Raw genomic sequence first — 24932 nt, forward strand, 5'->3', positions numbered from 1 at the left:
AATAAGAATAAAAATATTTGATATAAAAACTCAACTCAATTACTCAATTATATTGAACCAATGGAGGGCCAACAAATCAGCCATTACTGAAGCCAAAATTGAGCCAACACTGGACTTACAAACCATAGTTTTGTTTGACATTTTGTTTTGACAATTTTTTTCGTAGGATGTACCAATGATTAGTAGGGTAGAAAATGACTAGCGAATTTTAAATATTTACCAAAAAATTGGTCATATATACTAAATTTTCCTCTCAGTGTAGAAATGATCGCCAGAAAATGTGTCACATTTACTAATTATTCCAACTCGTGTAAGGGATATGAAAGTTCAATTACTTGCTAAAATGTGCTTTCCCAAGACAACAACCGCAATTTTGCTCCGAGCTGATTCATATGGGTTGTGATCTTGTGATGTTCAATGGCAAGAAATCATAAACAAAACATACGATGCCAAAATAGAAAAACTTTCCACGTGCATTTGTAGTTGTGTGTATGTATCATGTCAGCTGATATTGTATTTGTCCTTTGAATTTGTTAGTTGGCAAGGGATACGGAAAATTCCCTTCCGTTTATAATTTTGTCATAATTTTTGCAAGCAATATGTTATTTCATCGTTGAACTTTTATCAGCTATAGTATATTTGAGTGTGAGAAGGGACAAACGCTGTGTGAAGATCCGGGCCGAGAGAATAACGTGGTTTAAGTTGTCACGTAGAGCTCAAATCAAATATTGTTTATTTTGGTTTTCTCTCTTGATGAACTGTTTGGATATTTCTAGAACTGAATTTTTCATTCTGTCTGAGCCTTTCGTTGTAATTGTTAGAAAGATAAACAAAAAAAAATTGATCTCAACTTCTATACTGCGTAATTGACAAAAGTGCGGCCGGCCGGCGGGTAGCAGGAAGAAAGCAGAGACGAGTATAGGCTGTATAGTGGAATATAGTGAAGAAATAAAATGTCGAGCGCTCATGAAAAGATTAATCTTTCTAGAGACGAGTTTCGGAACATTACTCGGTGTCTAGAAAATGAGGAATTCCGTAAGCTGTTTGCAGAGTACTGTGAAGAACTTCAGAATCTCGATAACAGAGAACAATTTGAAAATGAAATTAAGCAATTGGAGGCTCAGAGAGGGTATGATGTTCAATTTATTAAACCTCTGCCGGGTTATGTAATTAAAACAAATGTCAACGGTGAAATGAAGGCTTTCGTAAATGTTTGCCACTGCGATTTAGTTGGAAAACCGGCAAGTCAATCATCTATCAACGAAAAGGGACAAAAAGGTTTCAAATGGAGCATTCCTTATGCTCAAAGCCATCCGAGAAAAAATTATGATAATAGAGGAGCTGAATGCATAGTGTACGATGTCGTGTTTCATAGTGATACGCTGCATTTGGCTAGTAGGAATGCGAATTTCAGAAATCTGGTAACGGGTACCGCTATCGATGCTGTGGAAAATTCTTTCAAAGTTTCTTTGAACAGAGAAAACTTAAGGTTCCCCAAACTTCAGTACAAAGGTGTTCCGAAAATGACAGTCATACGACAAAAAGCGACCAATGGTACAGATTTGCAGACTGAAACACAAAAAGTCAACCTAGAAGATCGAGTGGAAATGAAGAAGAGTATCGTTGAAGAAAATTACACCATTCCTTCATACAAGATCATTCACAGAAAAGACATTGAGTACTATGAGTTGACGGAAGAATCGGACGCAAAAACGTTTGTTACTGTTCCTTCCGAGCTTGAAGTTGTGGTTGAGCTTCCTCTCCTAAAATCTTCCAGCGAATGCGTACTGAATGTCACCAGAAAAGAACTACATTTAATCAGCGATGTGGCTAAATGTAAACTCAACGTAAAACTTCCTTATGAGGTACATGAAAAAGATGGAAGTGCCAAATTCAATGCCGATAATAGAACGTTGACTATTACACTTCCTGTCGTCAAAAAACGTTGTGCAACACCGGAGAGGAAAGAGTGCGATGATCCAAATAAAAGGTAGGATATTGTGTGTGTTGTTAAATCATGAATACATTTCAGTATTCGAATTATCTCAATTATTGTTTTATGAATACATTTTAGCTATGCGGAAACAGATATCTTATCCGGGATGGCTGAGAAACCCATTTTATCTCGACCTCGTGAAGTATCTGGAGATGTTTCTGAGCGCGACACAAGGAAGATAATATTTCCAAAATTTTCTGCGAACAAAATGGATAACATGATCGCATTCACACTAAGCGTGCGTAATATCGATCCAACAAGTATCGAGATAAAGAAAGGCTCGAACACGGTGACCTGCGGCTTCGCCAACATCGGAAGTGGCTTTTTTCCATGTTATTATCTCTTTTTCGTACGCTTTCCAAACGTTAATATTGCCGAAGTGCAATACGAGAAATGGGACAACAATTTAATTCTTCAAGTCGTTCTGAATAGCTCACAAATTGATTGTTATTATGCCGGTAAAGATGAAAACAGCTTGACACAGTATGACATAATGGAAGGATTCAAAGATAAAATCAACAAATTAGGGAAGGAAATTGAAGACGACAGTCTATGTATAGCTGTATGTAAAACTGTTTCCGGACAGGAGAGAAATTTATCCAATTTGAGCATCGAAATTAAAACCAAAAACAAAACTAAGGCTGATGTATGTGATACTTTCGATAATTCCTCAAAAAAGATTTATGATCCTTCCCACAATAAAGAAAACACTGAATCCAACACAAACAGTGTAAGCACTGAAGTGAACGTAAAAGTTGATGAAAAAGATGATATTATTACAAAACAAGATAACACCAACGAAACGAAAAAGTCTAAAAAAAATTCTCGCGGGAAGAAAAAGAGGCGATCTCTGTCGGAATCCTGTTGTGATCAACTGAAGGTATGTTTGCCCTATATGATCCATTTTCATTGTGTTTATTTGTTGCATAATACTGTTTCTGATGTTTTCCTATAAATGAATTATGAAAATTGTAAGGGTTTGTATCTAGGACACGACCGCATTTTCGACGTAGAACTACGCAATTATATTATGCAATCCACTTGTTTACCACTTCGAATAGTATTTTAAATGCATCGAAATTTTAGAAATGATTTTCAAACTGGTAGGCCTGGCCTAATAGAGAATAAAATCGATATCACTACCAGACTGCAGATTTGCGTATTAGATATATAATATATTAATATATTACATTTACCATTGTAACGAACGTTCTTGTACCGGAGTGAACAGTTGCTTCAGTGGAGCCGATCTGGCGTAGTGGTAACATCCATACCTCTCACGCTGAAGATCACGAGTTCAATTCTCACTCCCAACATTCTTCCAAAATTGGAAGTAAAAAGTGACGAACCAGCCAAAAGTGTTGAAAGTCACTATAATACAGATATAAAAAAAAAAAAAAAAAAAATCGACAACTGGCGCTCCAATGTGCTCTACTGGAAGACAACGTACCAAACTACCGGTACCTGCCTGTACCTGTCCTGGAAAATGACCGTTTCAAGCTGTACTGGGATCGCACTGTTCTGACCGACCTCTCGATCCACCACAACCGCCCAGATATAATGGTTTACGACAAGAGCGACCGCAAAGTCACCATCATCGATGTCGCTATTCCACTGAACCAGAATCTGGAGGAGACCCACGGTCGCAAAATCTGCAAGTACCGACCATTGGCCGTGGAGCTCAAGGAACTGTGGGGGCTAAGGGAGGTCCCAAGAATTGTTCCAGTCGTTCTCTCTGGAACTGGAATTATCCCGAAGACACTTCTGGAAGCGCTAAAGGTGTTGAACATCGAGAAGGAATTGGCCGGCATCCAAAAGTCGGTCATCCTTAGCACCTGCGCGATTGTCCGACAATTCCTCGGTCAGGACTAAAACAGCACGAGCATGCAGATACGTGCATTCCGCAGAGCCTAGTCCCCCTTTGGCATTCAGAAGCCCGGGGGCAGGTGAAAATTCTGGCTAGGTTCGCCTAGTTAAGAAGTGAGATAAGTCTGCCAAAAAAAAAACAGTTGCTTCAACGCGGGTTGTTCTGGACTTCTGGCTTCTGGACGGGTTGTTCTACGTCTTTCAGGAGGGGTGCCAATTCAGAAAACAGGTCACGTTTTTATGAAATAAAGTTAATTTTAATAGTTATTTTCACAGCGAACGAATTCTGATGATTTGCATACCAATCGAATTGGTATGCAAATTTAAGATTTGATTGATATGCTATACATTACAATTCTCTAATCTCTAAACGTTTCAAATTAATGAAAACTGAAAGGATTCCCATTGTTCCATACATTTGTACTGCCGATTTGTGTGCTTCCCGTACCCGTACCGTCACTAACGAGTAACTAATACATTCGTCTCTGCCCGTTTTCAACTTATTTGGTATATATAAGCCATCCACGATTTGAACCTACACCACTTCTCGTTTGGTGGTCATAGTTGCAACATCGCTGCCTGCGAACATCGAGCGAGAATGGGTTCTTTCCCTATAGGGAAAGATAAGGAAAGGAGGAGAATGGAGTAGAGTTTCTTTCTACTCATGGAATGGAATGAAACTACAGTTACGATCGAGGAGTAAGTAAGTGCAACACAACGAGCGGACATCACTCATACCTAATGTTGATTTCACTCACACAGACACACACAGCTCGATGCAAGAAAGGAAGATATTGCGAAATGGCAATGCAATTTCATCTGCATTCACTACACACCCTCGAAGAAGAGGAAGACCTCCGTATCAAAATGTGAAGGTGTCAGCAGCATACGGAAAATTTTTGTGCTAATGCGGATATGGAAGAGTATCCAGAATTTTGAAATACGGACATACACTGCATTTATTTAAATACAACGTATCTTTCATAGAAGTATGCTTTCATATCGCAGTAAGAAAACCTTACACTTTTTCCACCCGAAACTTTGGAATAAACCCCTATATTGAAAGGTTATACGTACCCAGCAAACATTAAATCGCATAACAAGCGTATATATAACATCATATGCCCTAAAATTTGGTTGGCATATAATGCGCCTAACTGGCATATGCATACAAAAGTGGAGGCCATATACATACATGGCAAATGCCCAGCAAACATTAAATCGCATAACAAGCGTATATATAACATCATATGCCCTAAAATTTGGTTGGCATATAATGCGCCTAACTGGCATATGCATGCAAAAGTGGAGGCCATATACATACATGGCAAATGCTTACCGAATTTGTTTGGATGAATATGCAACTTTGACCAGCTATAATAGCGATTATGTTGGAATTGAATTGCGATCTAATATGAATATATTCATGAATTGTCAAAGCACCAAATACGGCTTTCGCCATACTCCTATACGATTTATTACAGACATAGAAAAAAACAAATGGCGCAAAATATTTTCGTGAAATGTTTATTACAACCTCACGAATCGCCATTTTTATATATGAGTACTTATGTTCGTAGAAATAATAATTGTTTGATTGACTTGTGTTGGGAGTGGATTATGAATGTTTGAAATGGCACAGATTGATGTTTGGTGAAAACTGCTCCGATGTGGGTTCGAACTCCGGTCGTCTGGATTATCATCCACCAGCTATCTCGCGCGGCTATCTGAAATTTAATTCAACGGCGGTTAAAACTTTCGAGGGTATCAGCTTTTCATTGACATTTCAATATGATGTAATATGTTCTTTATTAGGATCTAATGTGATTTACTGTTTCATGATTCTCCTCAGCATGCAACACGATTTACTAAAGTATTGAATCGATTGAAATTATACGCTTATACGACACACAAACAGCATCAGCGTAATATACGCATATAATGCGGATTAAATATATGTTACGACAATGTACATCATAAAATTGATGTTTGTTATACCGAATTGCGACTTAATTTGATAAGGGTATATAAAATCGAGTTTTTACATTTTATGCGATTTCAAATATACACGATACATACTTTGATTGATATTATTTGCGATTATGATTTATTCGGATTTCTTGTAAGACTTGGCACGTGCAAAATTATACGATTTAATGTTTGCTGGGTGCTTACCGAATTTGTTTGGATGAATATGCAACCGGCTATTATAGCGATTATGTTGAAATTGAATTGCGATCTAATATGAATATACTCATGAATTGCCAAAGCACCAAATACGACTTTTGCCATACTCATATACGATTTATTACATACATAGAAAAAACAAATGGCAAATATTTTCGTGAAATGTTTATTATAGCCTCACGAATCGCTATTTTTATATATGAGTATTTATGTTGGAGAAATAATAATTGTTTGATTGACTTGTGTTGGGAGTGGAATATGAATGTTTAAAATGGCACAGATTGATGTTTGGTGAAAACTGCTCCGATGTGGGTTCGAACTCTGGTCGTCTGGATTATCATCCATCAGCTATCTCGCACGGCTACTTTCGAGTGCATCAGCATTTCATTGACATTTCAATATGATGTAATATGTTCTTTATTAGGATCTAATATGATTTACTGTTTCATGATTTTCTTCAGCATGTAACACGATTTACTACCGTACTGAATCGATTTAAATTATACGCTTATACGACACACAAACAGAATCAGCGTAATATACGCATATGATGCGGATTAAATATATTTTACGACAATGTACATCATTAAATTGATGTTTATTATACCGAATTGCGACTTAATTTGATAATGGTATATAAAATCGAGTTTTTACATTTTATGCGATTATAAAAATACACGATACATACTTTGATTGATATTATATGCGATTATGATTTATTCGGATTTCTTGTAAGACTTGGCACGTGCAAAATTATACGATTTAATGTTTGCTGGGTAGTCCCATGTCAAAAGAAGGGGATTGAATAATATAATTCCGTGGTTCTACGTCGATAATTCGGTCGTGTCCTAGATACAACCCCTTACATTTTTTTTACAAATTGGAGCGTCCCCACTGAATACTGGTGCCATACCGAATAGGATGGGACGGAATTTAGAGGTATCATGTTTGTCGATAATATGGTTACTCACGACACTTGGTGAAGACTGCCATCCACCGATTGTCACGATCTCCGTTTTTGTCCCGGATATTCTGAGGATAACGATCACTGCGACCACGGGGTCTCGTCTTTACACCGATCAATACGGCTTAGCGACCACGGACACCGAACCAACACAATGAATCTCGAACCGCACTTCTCATCTCGCGTCGTTTTGACGTAAAACTACGTCTTTCATTAAGGGTGCCAAATCAGAAAACAGGTCACGTTTTTATGAAATAAAGTTAACGTTAATAACTATTTTTGCCGCGAACGGATTTTGGCGATTTACATACTAAACGAATCGGAAATTCCCTAATTCAATATGCTATACATTAGAATCCCCTGGTTTGTAAATGGTTAAAATTCATGAAAACTTTAAGCGTTTCCATTTTCCCATACATTTGTTCTGTCCATTTGTGTGCTTTCCCGAACAGAGCTGTCAATAACTAGCAACTTATCGACGACCAACGAAGGGGGAATCGTAGGATTTGAACTCTCCGTGAACAAAAGAAAAGTAGAAGAATGAAGGGGAATACTTCCCTAGAGTATAAACAGTGAATCTCGCTGAGGCAAACTTTCATTCGGCATCGGACTGTTGCGTTCGTTGTCCAATCCAGCTTTCGCTGCTCTTCGATCTGAGATTGGACCCCACCAGTGGTAATCCAACTTGGATATCGTCGTTTGGTATTTCTGTTCGTTTTTCGCGTTATTCGTATCGCGTGTTTTTCTTTCTGCGTCATAAATTGGACGCTTCGCGTAGTGTGTGATGAGCAAGAAGAAGATGAAGGCAGGCTCAAGCCCTGCAAAAAACGAACGCATTGCCAGGGGCAATAAAATTTCGAGGCAAGCGTCATCTAATGATGCACGCGATGTTGGTGCAGTGAAAAGCGCTCGCACTGAACCGAGCCTTCACGAGTGTGACACCACATCGAACAACAGCGAAGTAGGCGATTTCGGCGCGTCGGTCGAAAATGAAAACGCCGTTACCCAGGCAGCAACCACAATTAAGCTCCCCTCACTGGTGGTGAAGGTGGTCGCTCTTGACAAACTCATTAGCGAATTCGCATCGACGGGTGTTATAGCAGAGTACAAGCTGTGTGGCATAATTCAGTCTTTTTCCAAGCAGTTAACATTGTTTGTTTTCCGTCATCATAAGGGCTTCGTTGGTGCCTTTGAGAATGCATCAATGCATTAAACTGACGTATGGCAAAGCAGGCGTTAAGGTTGTGCGCCAAAAAATTATTTGGGGCATACCAAGCATCTTGAATGTCTTACTGGAATGTTATAAGTTATTTGGGTTCGCGTGCCAGTCGCAAAACTTCCTTCAACTAGGATTGCATTTGCGCTAATATTGATCATAATGAGGCATTGCTACTGTTTTCGATGTTGTTGATATTAATAAAAAGAGTTTATTTCACTTGCTTAGTCACCAAGAAAGTAAATATCGTTCTGGAATTTTGTATGTGATTAGGTTTCGCTTACCAGTAGCAAAACTTCCTCCACTAAGGGTGACAGCTGCGCTTCTCTCGAGCATGAGAAAGTAATGCAACTTTTTTCGAGGCCAGTAATATTAACAGAAGCGATTCTTTTGAGAATAGTGCAAAATGATGATAAGTGTTTATATTCCTAGTAGTTTCAAGCCTCCAATGTATTGCTCTGTATGCATGCTATGGCGAACACTTGTTTGGCGCTTGGTTTACGTTGTACGAACGATGGCTAGAGGTGCGATTCATTTAAGGCAATACTAAATAACATATAGCATGATATTTGATACTTGCAAGTGTTGTCATTGTTGTTTCCATGCGGTGCCAAAGATATATTGATGTAGAGATGAGATGTAGAATAATGGTGCTGGTGTAACATGTATAAAATCGACTGTAGCCGAGTCTATGTCAATTGCAAAAAAGGCCACCGGAATAGCATTCGAGGTAAATTTTCAATGCATTGACATGAAATAAATTGCGACATACGATCAGCTAGTGTATTATTTTGCGAGGACAAGAATGAATTTCTTCTACTTTCTTATTCTACAATGAAAAAACCATTTCAGAGATTATTCTACTAAGCAGTTGTTTCTAAAACTTCACAGCATTATAAAATAATATCCGAAGGTATAAACAAGCGACTTATATAAAATAACAGCGTAGTTCTACGTCAACAATGCGATCGTATCTTGGACACAACCTCCTATATTTTTTTTCTTTTTGCGGTTTATTTTTCCGCGACTCCCGGCTTCGGCGCTTCCCACTAAAATTGTCCTCTTCTATCAGACCGCGAGCTCCTTACCTCCTAAATGTTCTATCCGTTTCCCACTTCTCGACCGTCCTTTTGACGTAGGACTACGTCTAACCGGAGATATAGGGGGTGAAATGGAAATCTAGGCACTGAACAAGTAGGAAAGAATGCAAGATTTGGAACGCTTATAACTCGAGCATTTCTCAATAGATCGCAAAGGTTTTTGCATCAATTGATAGGAAATATATCTACGCATCTATCATAACGAATAACATTTCATTTTTCTTGAGATAAATAATTGAATAATTGTGAAATATCAAGCATTGTCAAAATGCACTATGTGCCCATTTTTGATTGGTCCATTTTGTGCTCCTCAAATCGTACCGAACAAAACGGGCAACCAGAGCAGCAGCGAAATAGAATGAACCACGATTGGAAAGGAAAAAGAAAAAAATGAACGAAACATTGGTCGCAGTCTCTCACATGCGTAATTCTCGAGCCAGCCAGTCAGCTTAAAAATCCTCGCTCCGCTGCCGTAACGATCATTCTCATTCAAACCGTACACCACATCGGTTCGCATCACAACACATCAACAAACCAACCCAAGCAGCCATGTCCGGACATGGTAAAGGAGGAAAAGTGAAGGGAAAGGCAAAATCCCGCTCGAATCGTGTTGATCTGGAGTTCCCCGCAAGAGAAGCTAGGCCGAGCGCGTTAGTACCAGTGCACCAGTCCACCTAGTCGGCGTTATATAGTTTCGGCCGCCGAAGTGATCGAGTTAGCTGGTAAAGCTGCTCGCGACGATAAGAAAACCCGCATTCGGAACAGAACACATTCGGTTCTGTGGACATCAAGACAACAGGCAGTTGCAGCGAGTGGCGAGTGGCAAACGCAATCGCAAAACGGCATCAGGTAGCAGAAGAAAAAAGTTTGTTCTTTATACACACTGCTTTGGTGGCAAATCCAGAACAAGGCGGCATCGAGGGCGTTCGAAATGGTTTTTTTTTCATAACCACGAGTACTAAGTTTTCTAAATTGGAACCATTCCATAAAACAAGGCGCTTTTCAGGACCATTAAACCTTCCAAAAAAAAGTTTAGGAAATACAGTTCAATGCTTTCTAAAACAATATCCAAAATAATAATAAAACACAAATTGATTTTTTCATAATTTGTTTGCCAGGATATGATGAGTATGTGAATTTGGCAGTTGTTCTGAGCTTATTGATTTTCACCAATTCTTAAATTGCTTCTAGATTGAAAGTACAGTAATTTACACTTATCTCGACATTTAGCTAATTGGACGGACCAGTAATGCGACATATTTAGTTGGACATTTTTGTAAACATAGAGTTCGGGGTCCAAATTATGACCCCACATTGAAGGTCGACACTGTACCACTGTCATCGCAAATGTTCAATTACAGGTTAAAATTACCTCCAATCCGATACTGAGTGGTGGTAATGCGACGTGCCATTGAATGTAATTTACTGTAAAATATGTCACAAGCTGGATGGGAAGAAATTTTCCAACTGTGAAAGCTGTGGCGAGTGGCAAATGCAATCGCTAAACAGCAAGGTTTAGCCGAACAAGATGGGGATATCGAGTGATGACAAAACAATAAACTCTTTAGATTGAAGATAATTTTGTGATCCTGAAAAGGACCCTTTTTAGCCTGCATGTGAATCCAACGAGCGAACAAATCGTAATGAATGTATTTTTTTGCCTTCGCTCCCTTTTAACGCTCATTCGTTCGTCTCGTTGGACTCGCCCCTCTGGCTGAGTCTGCCGATTTGTCTCTATCCTGTGAGTGTGTACCGCTAGAGTATAAAACACGCGGACCCCAAATAAATATCTTATTTTCTTTCAAACCGTAAACCCGTGTGGTTGTACGGCATCGGCATCGTGGACGTAACAAAGGAGGACAAGTTAAGGGAAAGGCAAAGTCTCACTCGAACCGTGCAAGTCTCCAGTTCCCTGTTGGTCGCATTCACTGATTGCTCCGCAAGGGTAACTAGGCCGAACGGATTGGTGCCGGAGCACCAGTATACCTAACAGCGATTATAGAGTTTCGGCCGTCGGAGTGCTCGAGTTGGCTTGCAAAGCTGCTCACGACAATCAGAAAACCCGCATCAAGAACAGAGCAGCTTCGGTTCGGCGCTCATCAAGGCAACAATTAGTTTCAGTGAGTGGCAAAGTGTTTCTCCGGCACGTCGCATCAAATGTAATTTACTGAACAACATGTCACAAGCTGGATGGGAAGAAATATTCCAACTGTGAAAGCTGTGGCGAGTGGCAAACGCAATAGCTAAACAGGAAGGTTTAACCGAACAAGATGGGAATATCGAGTGATAAAAAAAAAACACAACACCAAAGGTTCTTTTCAGAACCATCAACATATTCATGAAGAGTAAACAGTAAACTAATCCATTTTTAAGGTAGATAGGTAGGTATTCACGTAGGAGAAGAAAATAAAACAATATATTTAAAATATATATTTAACAAAAGCTGTCCCCTTTGTATAGTCCTACGTCACTCCGGTTATGTCCCCGACATTACCCACCCGTCTTTTTTTCCGTGGGTGACATGTTTCCGTCAAAAGTCGCAGGGAAGTTTCAGTGGAGATGATTACATCTAAACACGAAAAGATGCAACTTCCCTGTCGACATACAGATAGCGCTAATCGAATGCTGTCAGTTTCGATGGGGTCAAACATGACGTTACTCGATTGAACATTTGAGAAATTCTGGTGCCAATCCGCACCAGGATTTCTCATTGCTACTTAGATATCTATCACAAACTGTAAACACTTTTGCTGCTCTATTCCGCTTGAGGTGGAATCGAACCCCACAACATGCAACATTAAGGTTTTCCTACGGGGATTTGAAAGCATATTTCCATGAAATATGATGTTCTTCGTTACAAGTAAATTTGATGAACGTCCTTTTATGTTTGATATGATGCTTAGGACTACCAAAATGTGTGAACGGTAGAATTGTCAAACGATCATTGTATTTTACATTTCCCTCTGAAATTATTGCCATTGAAATTGCCATTTGATGAAACTTTGGACCAATCGCCGGATATTTTGCTTCAAATGGCACATACGGTGTAGTTCCAACGCGACCGCGCAATCGAAAGATTCCTTGCTCATTCATGAAAGGCCAAGTTTTGTAGAAGGTACTCGATTTAGAGACGGCTGCGTGGCGAATCTCTGGCTTTCCCTGAGTTTCCTCCAGCCCGGTTCATTATTCCGGGAATTTATCCACTTGTACCATATTCCACACAATAAGTTCGCTCTTGCTCATTCCTGCTGATTTAGTAATGCATTCTTCTCCTCAACTAACTACTTGCATTCGCCGTCAAACCAGTCTTTTCTCCGGTTCGGGGCCGTCGTACCTAGCGCCGCGATAGCAGTGCAACCTATGGCTGTACGAATATCCCTCCAGCCATCTTCAAGGGTAGCTGCTCTTCCGCTGCGAGTATTCCATGGCAACAGCGGTGTCGCGTAGTTGATCAGTGTTTGGTCACGGAGTTCGACTTCGTCTCGTGTTATACGCTGTTGATATTTTTGAGCGCATGCATACATCAACTAGGTAGTGGTCCGAATCTATATTCGCACTGCGATACGCACTTGAACATTCATGTCTACGATGACAAAATTTCACGTCCCCCCGTTATACGTCATACCCTTACTCCAGCTGCGCGTAGAACAATTATTTTTCCTCGTCGGGTCTCCCTTCGTGTGGGCAATGGCATGGAGACAGTGATCAGTGGCACCTGACATGGGGAACATACGCTGTTTTGAGCTGCACTTCCATGGTGAAACGTTCGAATAGGCCCCCTTCCCTGTTAGCATACAACCAAGATCCCACCGGGGTTGGTTATCCGATCTTCACTATGATTACTCGTACCCCAGCCGGCACCGCGGGAAGGTAGGGATAGAAGTTACTGGACAAGAACCTCAGGACCACGAATGGGGTCCATTTTATGCCTGCAGGTACGCGAAGTACTGATGGTACGCTTAGTCCAGTCATTTACCAACCATATTGATCGTAACGCTAACCGATAACACAGACGTTTTCAGAAAGTAGGACATCACGCAACATAGGAATGTCGAAAAGACCAAACAAACGTAAAATCGTACGAATAGCTATAATTGGAGGCGATACACATACATCCAAGACACATTTGGATGATATATGAAGCATATAACTGGCATATACACGCAAAAGTGAAGACGATCTACGCATATACCAAATTTTTTCTACGCAGATAAAGCCGTATATAACGATATACGATGCTTTTTAAAATGATATGCGACAATTAATGTCAGAAACTAATATAAAATGAATAGAATGTGCGTATACAGATATACGACTTAATTCATCAATGATATAGAAAATCATGTTTTTGCATTTTCTACTATTTCAGATACACATGAGTAGCCAGGAAGATAGGAAGTTCACATAACAGGCATACCAGTCAGTTACGCAAATGGTACAAAATATAATAACGTTGAGAGAGGATATACGGAAACTAATTACATATTTTCAAAAAATATTTCCACATTACGTTCATTATTTGAAAAAAAAATTGTAAGGGATTGTATCTAGGACACGACCGCATATTTTCGACGTAGAACTACGCAATTAAATTATGCAATCCACTTGTTTACCACTTCGAATTTTAGAAGTGGTAAACAAGTTTAGAATGCAGGTTTGAAACGCATCGAAATTTTTGTATTAGATTATGTTCTTCGTTACAAATAAATTTGATGAACGTCCTTTTATGTTTGATATGATGCCTAGGACTACTAAAATCTGCGAACGGAAAGATTGACAAACGATCATTGCATTTTACATTTCCCTCTGAAATTACTGCACATCTTATGTTTACGTAGTTCTCGAACTGCGAAATTTCATTCACCTCTAGTATCTGAAATGACGATTTTCCCTGGCTTCTCAGTTTAAAAGTACGTTTTAGGGAAACATATTCCGATCTGCATAACGACAAGCGAGTACGAAAGTACTCAAAACCAAAAAATACCCCCGACTTGCATGTATTTGCAAAGCGGATTCCCCCAGGCACATTGACTTTGAAGTCCGTGTTAGGGAAACACAGCTCGGTGGGAACAAAAATATCCCCGACTTGCATGTATATTTGTAAAGCGAATTCCCCCAGGCACATTAATTTTGAAGTCCGTGTTAGGGAAACACATCTCAGTGGGAACAAAAATGCCCCCGACTTGCATGTATATTTGCAAAGCGGATTTCCAGAGGTACATCGATTTTGAAGTCTGTGTTGGGGAAACCGTAAATGGGACCAATCAACCCTTGTCAGTCAGGGCGTTTAGATAACGCTTGAAACTTTACCGTTATTCATTTGTTCATCTCGTGAAAAAGAACATTTTGTAAATTGTGATAGACGCGTAGGAATATTTCCTATCGATTGATGCAAACATCTTTCCGATCTCTTAAGAAATGTTCGAGTTATAAGCATTCGAAATACGGGTAAGGTTAGCACACAAATCGGCACAACAAATGTATGGGAAAAAAGGAAATTCTTCCAGTTTTCATGAATTTAAACCTAGAGATTAGCGAATTGTAATGTATATCAAATCAAACAAATCTTAGAGAATTTCCGATTCGATTGGTATGTAAATCATGAGAATTCGTGCATAGTGAAATTATTTATCACGTTAACTCTATTTCATAAAAACGTGACCTGTTTTCTGATTCGGCACCCTTCCTGAAAGATGTAGTTCTGCGTCAAAACAGAACATGAATAGTATTCTAATGTCTGTTATTCTTCGATTTTAAAGGACTTTTATGGAAGTTTATCTATTGTCCGCAATAAAAAAGTCACAGGAGGGTTGTGTCCGAGACACGACCGCATAGTTGACATAGGATTCCGTTAGACTATCTGTTGATTTTGGATATGTTTAAAGAATTACATCGTTAAACTTTTTGATAATGATTTGGTGGCCCTGAAAAGGGTCGTTTTGTTTCGTTGTTGGGTATTGTATATTAACTCCACTAGTGTTTACCGAGTGATGATGGCAGAAGGATGGTAAACAGTCGTTGGATGGTGCGTATCAGATAAAAGATACCGAAGTATAACGAGATATGATGAAAATCGCCCTCTGTGATCCTAGACGAGATGCCTCCTGTGATATGTATGTATGAAATAAAGAAAATAAACTTACCAATGTAATATAAGATAATTAGCAATACCGAACAAAAATTATATTTTTTTCTTATCAGTAAAGATATGTTATTTTAATATGGAGAAAACATATTTGAAATGGAAAAAGTATTTTTTTAATAATTTTAAATTTCTGAGTGTTTATTCAACCCAATGCGAATTTTAGTTGAACTAACAACAACTAATACTATATGTAGAGGATATGGGAAATCACTTTTTCGAATATTTCTTCACTTTTCCAATTTTTATCGCTGTATAAACTTCTCTTGGGTGAAAATGAACACAACAAACAGACAGTTTAAACCATACGACTCGTTCTCGAGCGGGAACACACATTGGTTTTTAATTTTAGGAAATTAAAATAAATCGTTTCATATATCAAGTCATTTTTAAAACAACTGCTACCATATACAATTGAACGATCGGTCATTGATATGAAATTTCATGAAGCAACCCCCGACTTGCATATATTTGCAATGCCGATTTCCCCCAGGCAGCTTGGTATTGATGTCTCTGTTAGGGAACACATTTCAGTATGAACAAAAGCTCCCCCTACTTTAATGTATTTGCAATACCGATTTCCCCCGGCAGCTTGGTTTTGATGTCTATGTTAGGGAACACTTTTCGGTGAAAACAAAAGCTCCTCCTACTTTTATTTATTTGCAGTGCCGATTTCCTCTAGGCAGCTTGGTTTTGATGTCTATGTTAGGGAACACTTTTCGGTGAAAACAAAAGCTCCTCCTACTTTTATTTATTTGCAGTGCCGATTTCCTCTAGGCAGCTTGGTTTTGATGTCTCTGTTAGGGACCCGCCACATGTGTCGTCAATTTCGACCAATCAGAAGTGGGTATTTCCTTTAGGATAGGGGATGAAATTATTCAATTGTTCGATAGTTAGTTACATGACATATATTATTTTCATCAATATATAAAATTGTTATGGAGTGCCGAAATCGATTGATGCAAAAATTTCATCAATCCATCATGAAATGACTGAGCAATAAGCGTTTGAAATTGGACAATTTTAGCGATTTGCTCGATTTTCGATTTTCAATTTGTACCCCAATATGTTCCCGAAAGACGTAATCCTACGTCAAAAAGTTAACACAGGTATTGTGCTGAACACTTCATTCTTCTGAAACTTGAACGCAAGAGGAAAACTTTTCGTCTCAATATAGGTCATACGGAGTCAATCAAATTTATTTTTCATGTGCCTTTTTGCATGAAAAATTTACAGGAATTTGTACTTTTGGCTGTTAATAGGAATGAAAAAGTCAAGTAATATAGATCTAGCGTGGAGAATCATAAAAACTTAACGAGAAGTAAAATTGACTTGTAAATAGCTTTAGAACACCTCAATACCACCTCAATTTTAGTTTCTGTTTAAAATGCCAGTTGGGCCCATGTGATTTTGAAGGCTTGCATTATTTTTTGAAATAATGTAGTTTGTTCATTTCTGTCTGATTATTTTTAACTTTAATAACAATACTTTTGTTATGTACTGGATTATTATAAGAAATGTAACATAACAAAACCGAAATCTGTGACGTCACAAATTTTGTTTATGTTAAAAATCTTCCCACCTTTTACCTACATATTATCCATCTCGCATCGCACCTCTCTCCAATATTTTGGAAAAGGAACGATGGAAATGAAAAAAAACGATATATCAAATAGTGGTAAACAAAAAAAATGCATTCAATTGAAAGAAGCTGAAAAAAAATCGAAGAGAACCTGAAAAGAAAATTGGATTAGCTGAAAAAACAATAAATTGTGAATTCTGAAAAAAATGCGAAACGTAAGTTATTGTGGAATTCAAAATTGTATACCTTGTTATTGTTACCTGTAGAATTTTTTTTAACCGTGTTAAAAAATGGAAAAGAATCTATTGAATGTGTAGTGAACTCACCACAGATGCTTCTCATTTAGACACATTCAAAAGCTATATGAACATAAGTGAGATGGGAAAACATATTTTAACATCGAACCACAATTATTATTGGAACGTTGTTTGAAAAAAATGTAAATTCTGTAGGAAACCGAAAAAATCTGTAATCTGTGTCTACAGTTTCTTGGTTTCAAAAGGTCTAAAAAATCTGTGGAAATACAGATTAATCTGTAGATATGGTAACCCTGCTTCTAATACGATCGCTCATCGAGAGAGTTCATCGGGCTCTAACACCAAGGCATGGTCGTCTCGAGACTGGTGGAATTAGGTTTGATCTTACAAAACCTCCCAATGAATATGTCCGTTCTTCTCAACACAAGCATGAATCTTCTGTAATGTAATCCCTCCGATTCTGCAACCTTTCTGACGGTTCTTCCCCACATGTTAGCCTCATCACAAGTATTTGAGAGCATTCGATAAGTCTCAACAGCTGGTTTGTGCTTAATTCATATTCCTATGCTGACATATTTCTTTCGTATTCTGTATAAAACATTCAAATATAAGACGAACGTAACGATGTCCTGATTCTGATAATTTAAATGTGCTGTGTTTTGTTCACTAATGGATTACAATTCCTTCCAACACAGATCATCGGTGAGAACGAAATCTGTAAATATGAGCCCACCGATGTTGAACCGTTGAATGACATTGGCAACCATCAAGCAGCGACCGAAGCTTGTTCGCAGCGAAAAGTAAGAAGTATTTCGGAGTCGAGCTCACACACCTTTGGTTCTACGAATGGCGCCAATATGGATAATTTAGATGCATTGATGAAACTCAACAGCAAGTACAAGGGAATATTAAAACGTTCGTCGTTTGAACGAAGCATGAGTGAATGTTCCTCATACGATGAGTCCATATTTCACGCATCTTCTGTGGAAGTATCGAGTATAGCCGGATCGATTGAACACTCACATGGAGAGTTATCCGAGAGCTGTCGCAAAACAGTTCGTTTCAATGACTCAATTAAAACCAAACTTTTTAGGTAACTGCTTAGAACTATGAAACATAAACATTGATCATTTTAATTACTCTTTCCTACACTTTAGATCTAACACCAGTATCCTTGCGCAGAAGAAAAAGAATGCAAAGAAGAACGAAAGTAAACGTCGTTCAATTATGCGCCGTTCCAGTGAGGGCGAAAGTACTGACACTGAGGACAAGGTTTGTTAGGAAACACAACCGAAATCGAAAACGATGTTTGCCATAGCTTACCTTTTTCATTCCAGGAGCAGCGTGAATTTGGTGATGCACATAACCTAGAAGTACAAAGAGATCATGATCACGATAGTGGAATTTCGTTGGACTCAGATGCTGGAATCATTACTGCCAATAACTATGATGTTTCAATAATGGAAAAGCACATAAACGATGAAAACACTCTGATCGACGATAATATCGCGAAGAACAAATCAAATAACAAGGAAAAGTGCAACAAAAGCAAAGCATCAACAACAAACCAGAAAACCGCTAAAAGTTCAAAATCAACTGAGACTGAGTTCCGTAGTGACATGATTTTCGACATTGAAATGTGAAATTATTGATTTGTGATTTGTAGCATATAACATAACTTATTTGTTGAACTGTTTAAATCAGTTAACATCACCAACAATGTGTTTGTTTAAATTTGATTCATTCGTTCTTGCTCACTATGAAATTTTTGAAAAGATTCGATCAATATTAGAAATTTAGAATTTAATGCAATGCGAAGTTGTTTGAAATAAGGCTTTATTCAAATCAGAATGTTTTTAAATCGGTCGGTATCATGTAATTGTGAAACAAATACTACAATATACTGCACCAATACGTTAATATGTAATATTCAATAGTATTTTATTTTCCTTGGTTCCTGGTCCCTGTTCGTTATTTTCTCCTCATACACAAGGTTTAAGGTACAGTATTTTTTTTTATCCCATTTATTTATTAGGCTCATTAGTATTTAGCTGTAACAGAGCCGGGTTTAATCGTGTACATGTACATATGTTTATGTTTCTATAAATTGTGAATTACACAGTAGTTAGTAGTAGCCATTTAGGCGTTATGTTTTCTGTTCCATTACATTATGGTAAATTACACAGTAGTAGCCATTTAGGCGTAAGGGTATTCTTTCTGTTCTTCCATTGTTCAGCAGACCGGACAGCGGAGACAGTTGATATTGATCATTGTTGAGTTATTTATAGAACAGCAGCCCGATGTTTCTTGCAGAGCAGAGCAGTTGTATGGATGAATCGATCTTTGTTCCACCGTGGATCGATTTCCATCGCTGATGATGGTTGCGTGGACGTAGTTATTCTATAACAACACAAAGATGGTCAATTGAGGGCCCTGAGTTTGAACTCACGATCGATCGCTTGGTAAGCGAACGCGTAACCAAGTGGCTACGAAGACCCCCTAAGGTACAGTAGTCGTTCACTATTCGGGCGAGAAACTGAACCGGCATGTAAACCGTCAAATAAAATCAATAATGCCAATTTTTATAACATCTCAAATTTCTTTCGAATACCCCGCCTCAGCAAAATTTTACATTGTATATGACGTCAATTATTTACAAACTCACCCAGCTAAAAAGCAGTCCAGTTAGCGAACGACTACGTCTATTCGACATGAATTCGATTTACCTTTCAAGTGCGAATTAATTTACGGATACACACGTTAGGGTAAGAGGGGGTAATTTGGACATTTTGACGTAGGACTACGTCTTTCATTTCTATACCGGGGTGTAAAATCAAAGTTTCGCGTTACGCCGGAGACCGAGATTTTGAGCGTTAATAGCTCCTGAATAACTGAACGAAATGGTATGATAAACACTTCATTCGAAAGATAAAATGTCTACGCGTTATATACTTGTTACTTTTTGATCCAAAAACTTGTTTCAATAGCCTTAAAATTGTTCTCGAAACAGGCTATTGAAATAACCAATCGGTATATAAGCGAGCGCCGCTCGGAAATCCACTCAGTTCTAATTGAACAGCGATTGGAGCATGTTGTCGCTGTTGTGGTGAAGCTCTTCGTTTATCATGAAAGCGCGAATGAACGGTGTCACCAAGAGCCTGTTTGTGCACCTTAGTCCAGAAGGGAATCCATCAGGAGGAGAGTGATGCCACAAACGGTTCCCCAGGAAGACATCGCTACACACACACATACACGCGCGGAATTCTTTCCGTTTGGATGCCATTCAGCATCGAGAGAGTTCCGGAAAGATCTAATCATTTCTGGAAAATAATCTGCCAGTTCCTCTGGGAATTTAAAAATATAGTCATGTGAAAGAGTTTATTTTAATGTTTTCTAACCATGTAACACAGCGATCAAATTCATTTGATTTTGTAATTTTTCAACCAAGTGTAATTAGCAGGAAAGCTTCTGAAGATTATTCTTCCCCATCAGTAGGATATTTCCGTATCCAATATTGTATGCGCACGCAATCGATTATTGCTCAGTCCCCGAAAGTTTCGAGCTCAGATAGTTCATTCCCCTCTAGTTTGCCTTCCAAATTACCATCTTAAACCACACCTTCTCTCGATTCAATCACACACAAAAAGCATACTTAAGCGATATTCTGGTGGTGAGACGCATTCATTTTTCGTGAGGACATCAACAAGACAACATCGTTGCCTAACGTGCTGGAGGAGACACATACACGCGCAGAATTCTTTCCGTTTGGATGCCATTCAGCATCGAGAAAGTTCCGGAAAGATCTATTCTGGTGGTGAGACGCATTCATTTTTCCTGAGGACATCGACAAGACAACATCGTTGCCTAACGTGCTGGAGGAGGTGGACGGCGAAAGATCGACACATACACGAGCGGAATTCTTTCCGTTTGGATGCCATTCAGCATCGAGAAAGTTCAGGAAAGATCTAATCATTTCTGGAAAATAATCTGCCAGTTCCTCTGGGAATTTAAAAATACATTCATGTGAAAGAGTTTATTTTAATGTTTTCTAACCATATAACACAGCGATCAAATACATTCGATTTTGTAATTTTTCAACCAAGTGTAATTAGCAGGAAAGCTTCTGAAGATTATTCTTCCCCATCAGTAGGATATTTCCGTATCCAATATTGTATGCGCACGCAATCGATTATTGCTAAGTCCCCGAATGTTTCGAGCTCAGAGAGTTCATTCCCCTCTAGTTTGCCTTCCAAATTGCCATCGTAAACCACACCTTCTCTCGATTCAATCACACACAAAAAGCATACTTAAGCAATATTCTGGTGGTGAGACGCTTTCATTTTTCGTGAGGACATCGACAAGACAACATCGTTGCCTAACGTGCTGGAGGAGACACATACACGCGCAGATTTCTTTCCGTTTGGATGCCATTCAGCATCGAGAAAGTTCCGGAAAGATCTAATCATTGCTGGAAAATAATCTGCCAGTTCCTCTGGGAATTTAAAAATACATTCATGTGAAAGAGTTTATTTTAATGTTTTCTATCCATGTAACACTGTGACCAAATATTTTTCAATCAAGTGCTATTAACAGGTGGTTATCGAGTTAGTATTAACCACTGGTGGACTTCCAGTATCGAGGAAAATGTGGAAATATCTAATCGTTGCTGGAAAATAATCTGCCAGTTCCCCTTGGAATTGAAAATTACATTCAAGCGAAAGAGTTTATTTTAATGTTTTCTATCCATAAAATATCCATATAATACATTTGGTTTTGTGATTTGTCAATCAAGTGCAGTTAGCAGGAAGGCTTCTGATGATTATTCTTCAGAACAAGGTTTTTCGTATCCTATATTGGATGCATAAAACCTTGTGCCTCCAACGTAACGCTCTCATTTTCGAAGTCCCCCAAATATTCATTTATTCATTCATTCAGAATGGATTTTGATTCAACTTCAAACAAATGATCTCTAAATCAACGATAGTCCTACGTCACCCTTGCGGTTATACCATAGATATAACCCACTTCCTGTTTTTTATAATGGCATCTCTTTTTATTGTTGAATCGTATGTACACTAACGTAAAAAAATTTACCAAAATTTGATCGGTGGGGAAAACGGTAGCATGATCAAATTGATTGTAAGAAAACGTAAGTTTTTCATCGTGGTTTTTGAGGTTTTTTCCGCTGATTAAACAAACTTTTCGTGTACCGTGCAGTTAAGTTCTGTTCGCTTACAGAAGAGGAACAATTTGATGTAGCGAAACTGTAAGTTTGATAACAATAAATGAAATGTAATGCATTTTAATTTTTGTTTGCTGTGTGGGGTGATATGGACATAGAAATGTGGGATGAATTGGCATACAGGTTTGGATTTTTTCTTTGGTATGTAGATTCCATATTCTGCGGAATTACAAAAAAAAGGATGGCCAGACAACGTTGGAAGAAGGAGAAGCAACGCAGGTCATCAAGGACGGATTTTTCTTGCACAAGGCATCGAAAGTGTTTGAAAATGCTCGAACAACATTGAAGAGATTCATACAAAATTCCAAAACAAAAGAATCACATAGAACCGATTTTTCACCTCAGCAGGTACTTGAAATGATCATATTCTCGATCTGAAAAATCAGCTATCAGTATATGGTTTGGCGTCACATGATATCCGGGAAATGGCATATGAATTGGCTGAAAAAAATAAGTTTACTCATCCGTTCCATCTCAAAACTCGCGTATGCTTGTTTTAGAATAAGCGAATTTTTCAGGTGCGAAATTAGTTCTTGCGAAATGTTTTCGCTTAAGTAATTCACATTGAATTATGAAACGCAATCTGTCAAACTATCGTCCTTACAACGAAAACAAGTTGTACGAGATTGGTGAAACAAATTCATATTACTCACAAATGTATATCTCGAACTTGATACAATTCAATATTCAGTGAAGTATAAATATAAATTGTTGGTCCAACAAACTTTGACTTTGTACAAATCCCTAATTCGACGCGTTGCTCTCTATGAACACGAAGCATGGACGATGCTTGAAGAGGACTCACAAGCGCTTGGTGTTTTCGAATGCCGATTGCTCAGAACAATATACGGTGGTGTACAGGAAAACGGAGTATGGAGAAGGAGAATGATCCACGAACTGGCGCAACTCTATGGCGAATCCAGCATCCAGAAAGTCTCCAAACCTGGACCAGTGCGATGGGCAGGGCATGTTGCAAGATTGTCGGACAGCAGCCCTGCAAAGATGGTGTTCGCATCAAACCCGGTAGAAACAAGAAGGAGAGGAGCCCAGCGTGTGAGGTGGTTAGACCAGGTGGAGCAGGACTTGGCAAGAATCGGTGCGATTGGCGAAAAGTTGTGAATCAGATTTAATCTCTCAATGGGATGTAGAATCATAGTAAATAAATAAAAAAATTAATAAATAGAAATTCGGAAAATTATTTGTTGGATTACTTACATCGTTCCATCGATGTGAACCTGAGCGTTTTTTTATATCTTGTTGTAGCCTTCTTGATTGTCTAGCTCCAACTTTCTAATGTGGGCAGAGGCAACTGTCAAAGCAACGCGAATTCGTATTTTTTCGCAGTAAAAGCTTGGGAAGTTCTATTTTTTTGCTCTATATGTTTGGATATACAGGATATGCTACATGTTGGGTGACGCCATCCTTTTGTACCATAAAGTTTCGTTGCTGAAAAAGGAATTGCATGGTCTCACTGAAATATTTCTTATCTGACTTCTGGCCAAGAAACTTGGTATCGATTCCAGAACATTGTTAATGATTGATATGTCTAAGTAAAGTAATTCAGGATAATATAAGCATGTTTCTTTTCGATGAAACACACACATGACCAAATCACCCCACATAAAATATTAATGTCCAAAAATCATCTATTTTTATTTTACTATGTATTTGGTAGTGTAAAGCTTGATATAAGAGAAAAAAAAGCTTGATATAATGATATAATGATTAAATTGATTGAGCTCAGTGTAAAATTTCGAATTTCATGTATTTCATGTAATTTCATGTGGACAATCACCATCCACCTTTTATTATATTGCTCGAAGAAAACGTGAACGACTCAGGCACACCTGAAGACGGCAATGAAAATGTGTCGTACAATTTTCAAGCCTGTGATTTCGACCGATTGAACGACACACTCACCAACATTGACTGGGACGGTATAATGAGCGACGGAACTGCGGATGAATTATATTCGACTTTCTACGACAAGTTGAATCAAGTATTAACTGAACACGTACCTCGGAAAAGACAAGCCTCCGTTATTGTAAACCATGGTGGACTCCTGAGCTGCGACATCTACGCAACACCCTCAGGAAAGCACGCAGAAGATTCTTCCGAACAAAATCTGAGAGAGAGCGCAACAATCTTCGAGAAGTGGAAACAAGTTATATAGAACTTCTTCTGTTATCATACGAAAACTATACTTCTATGGTACAATCGAATATGAAACTAAATCCTCAACTCTTCTGGGACTTTGTGAGAACACGGAGATCATCTACCCGCGTTCCATTCAATGTGAAATACGGGGAATCTGATGCAAGCTCGAATGTAGAAGCAGCGGAACTTTTCGCTACATTTTTTGAGAGTGTGTTCAGCAAAG

The 24932-nt window shown here is 38.5% G+C and overlaps 1 protein-coding gene across 1 annotated transcript; it reads left to right on the forward strand.

Annotated features, from left to right (window-relative positions):
• The first annotated feature begins 488 nt into the window (after positions 1-488).
• LOC129768935 (protein kintoun) lies at positions 489-19239 on the forward strand. The gene is made up of 5 exons (XM_055770885.1): positions 489-1990; positions 2075-2876; positions 18006-18403; positions 18468-18582; positions 18648-19239. The coding sequence occupies exons 1-5, from the start codon at positions 954-956 to the stop codon at positions 18951-18953; spliced, it is 2658 nt and encodes an 885-aa protein (XP_055626860.1). The 5' UTR covers positions 489-953; the 3' UTR covers positions 18954-19239.
• The last annotated feature ends 5693 nt before the right edge of the window (positions 19240-24932 follow it).

Source organism: Toxorhynchites rutilus, chromosome 2 (genome assembly GCF_029784135.1).
Source record: "Toxorhynchites rutilus septentrionalis strain SRP chromosome 2, ASM2978413v1, whole genome shotgun sequence".
NCBI classification, from domain to species: domain Eukaryota; kingdom Metazoa; phylum Arthropoda; class Insecta; order Diptera; family Culicidae; genus Toxorhynchites; species Toxorhynchites rutilus.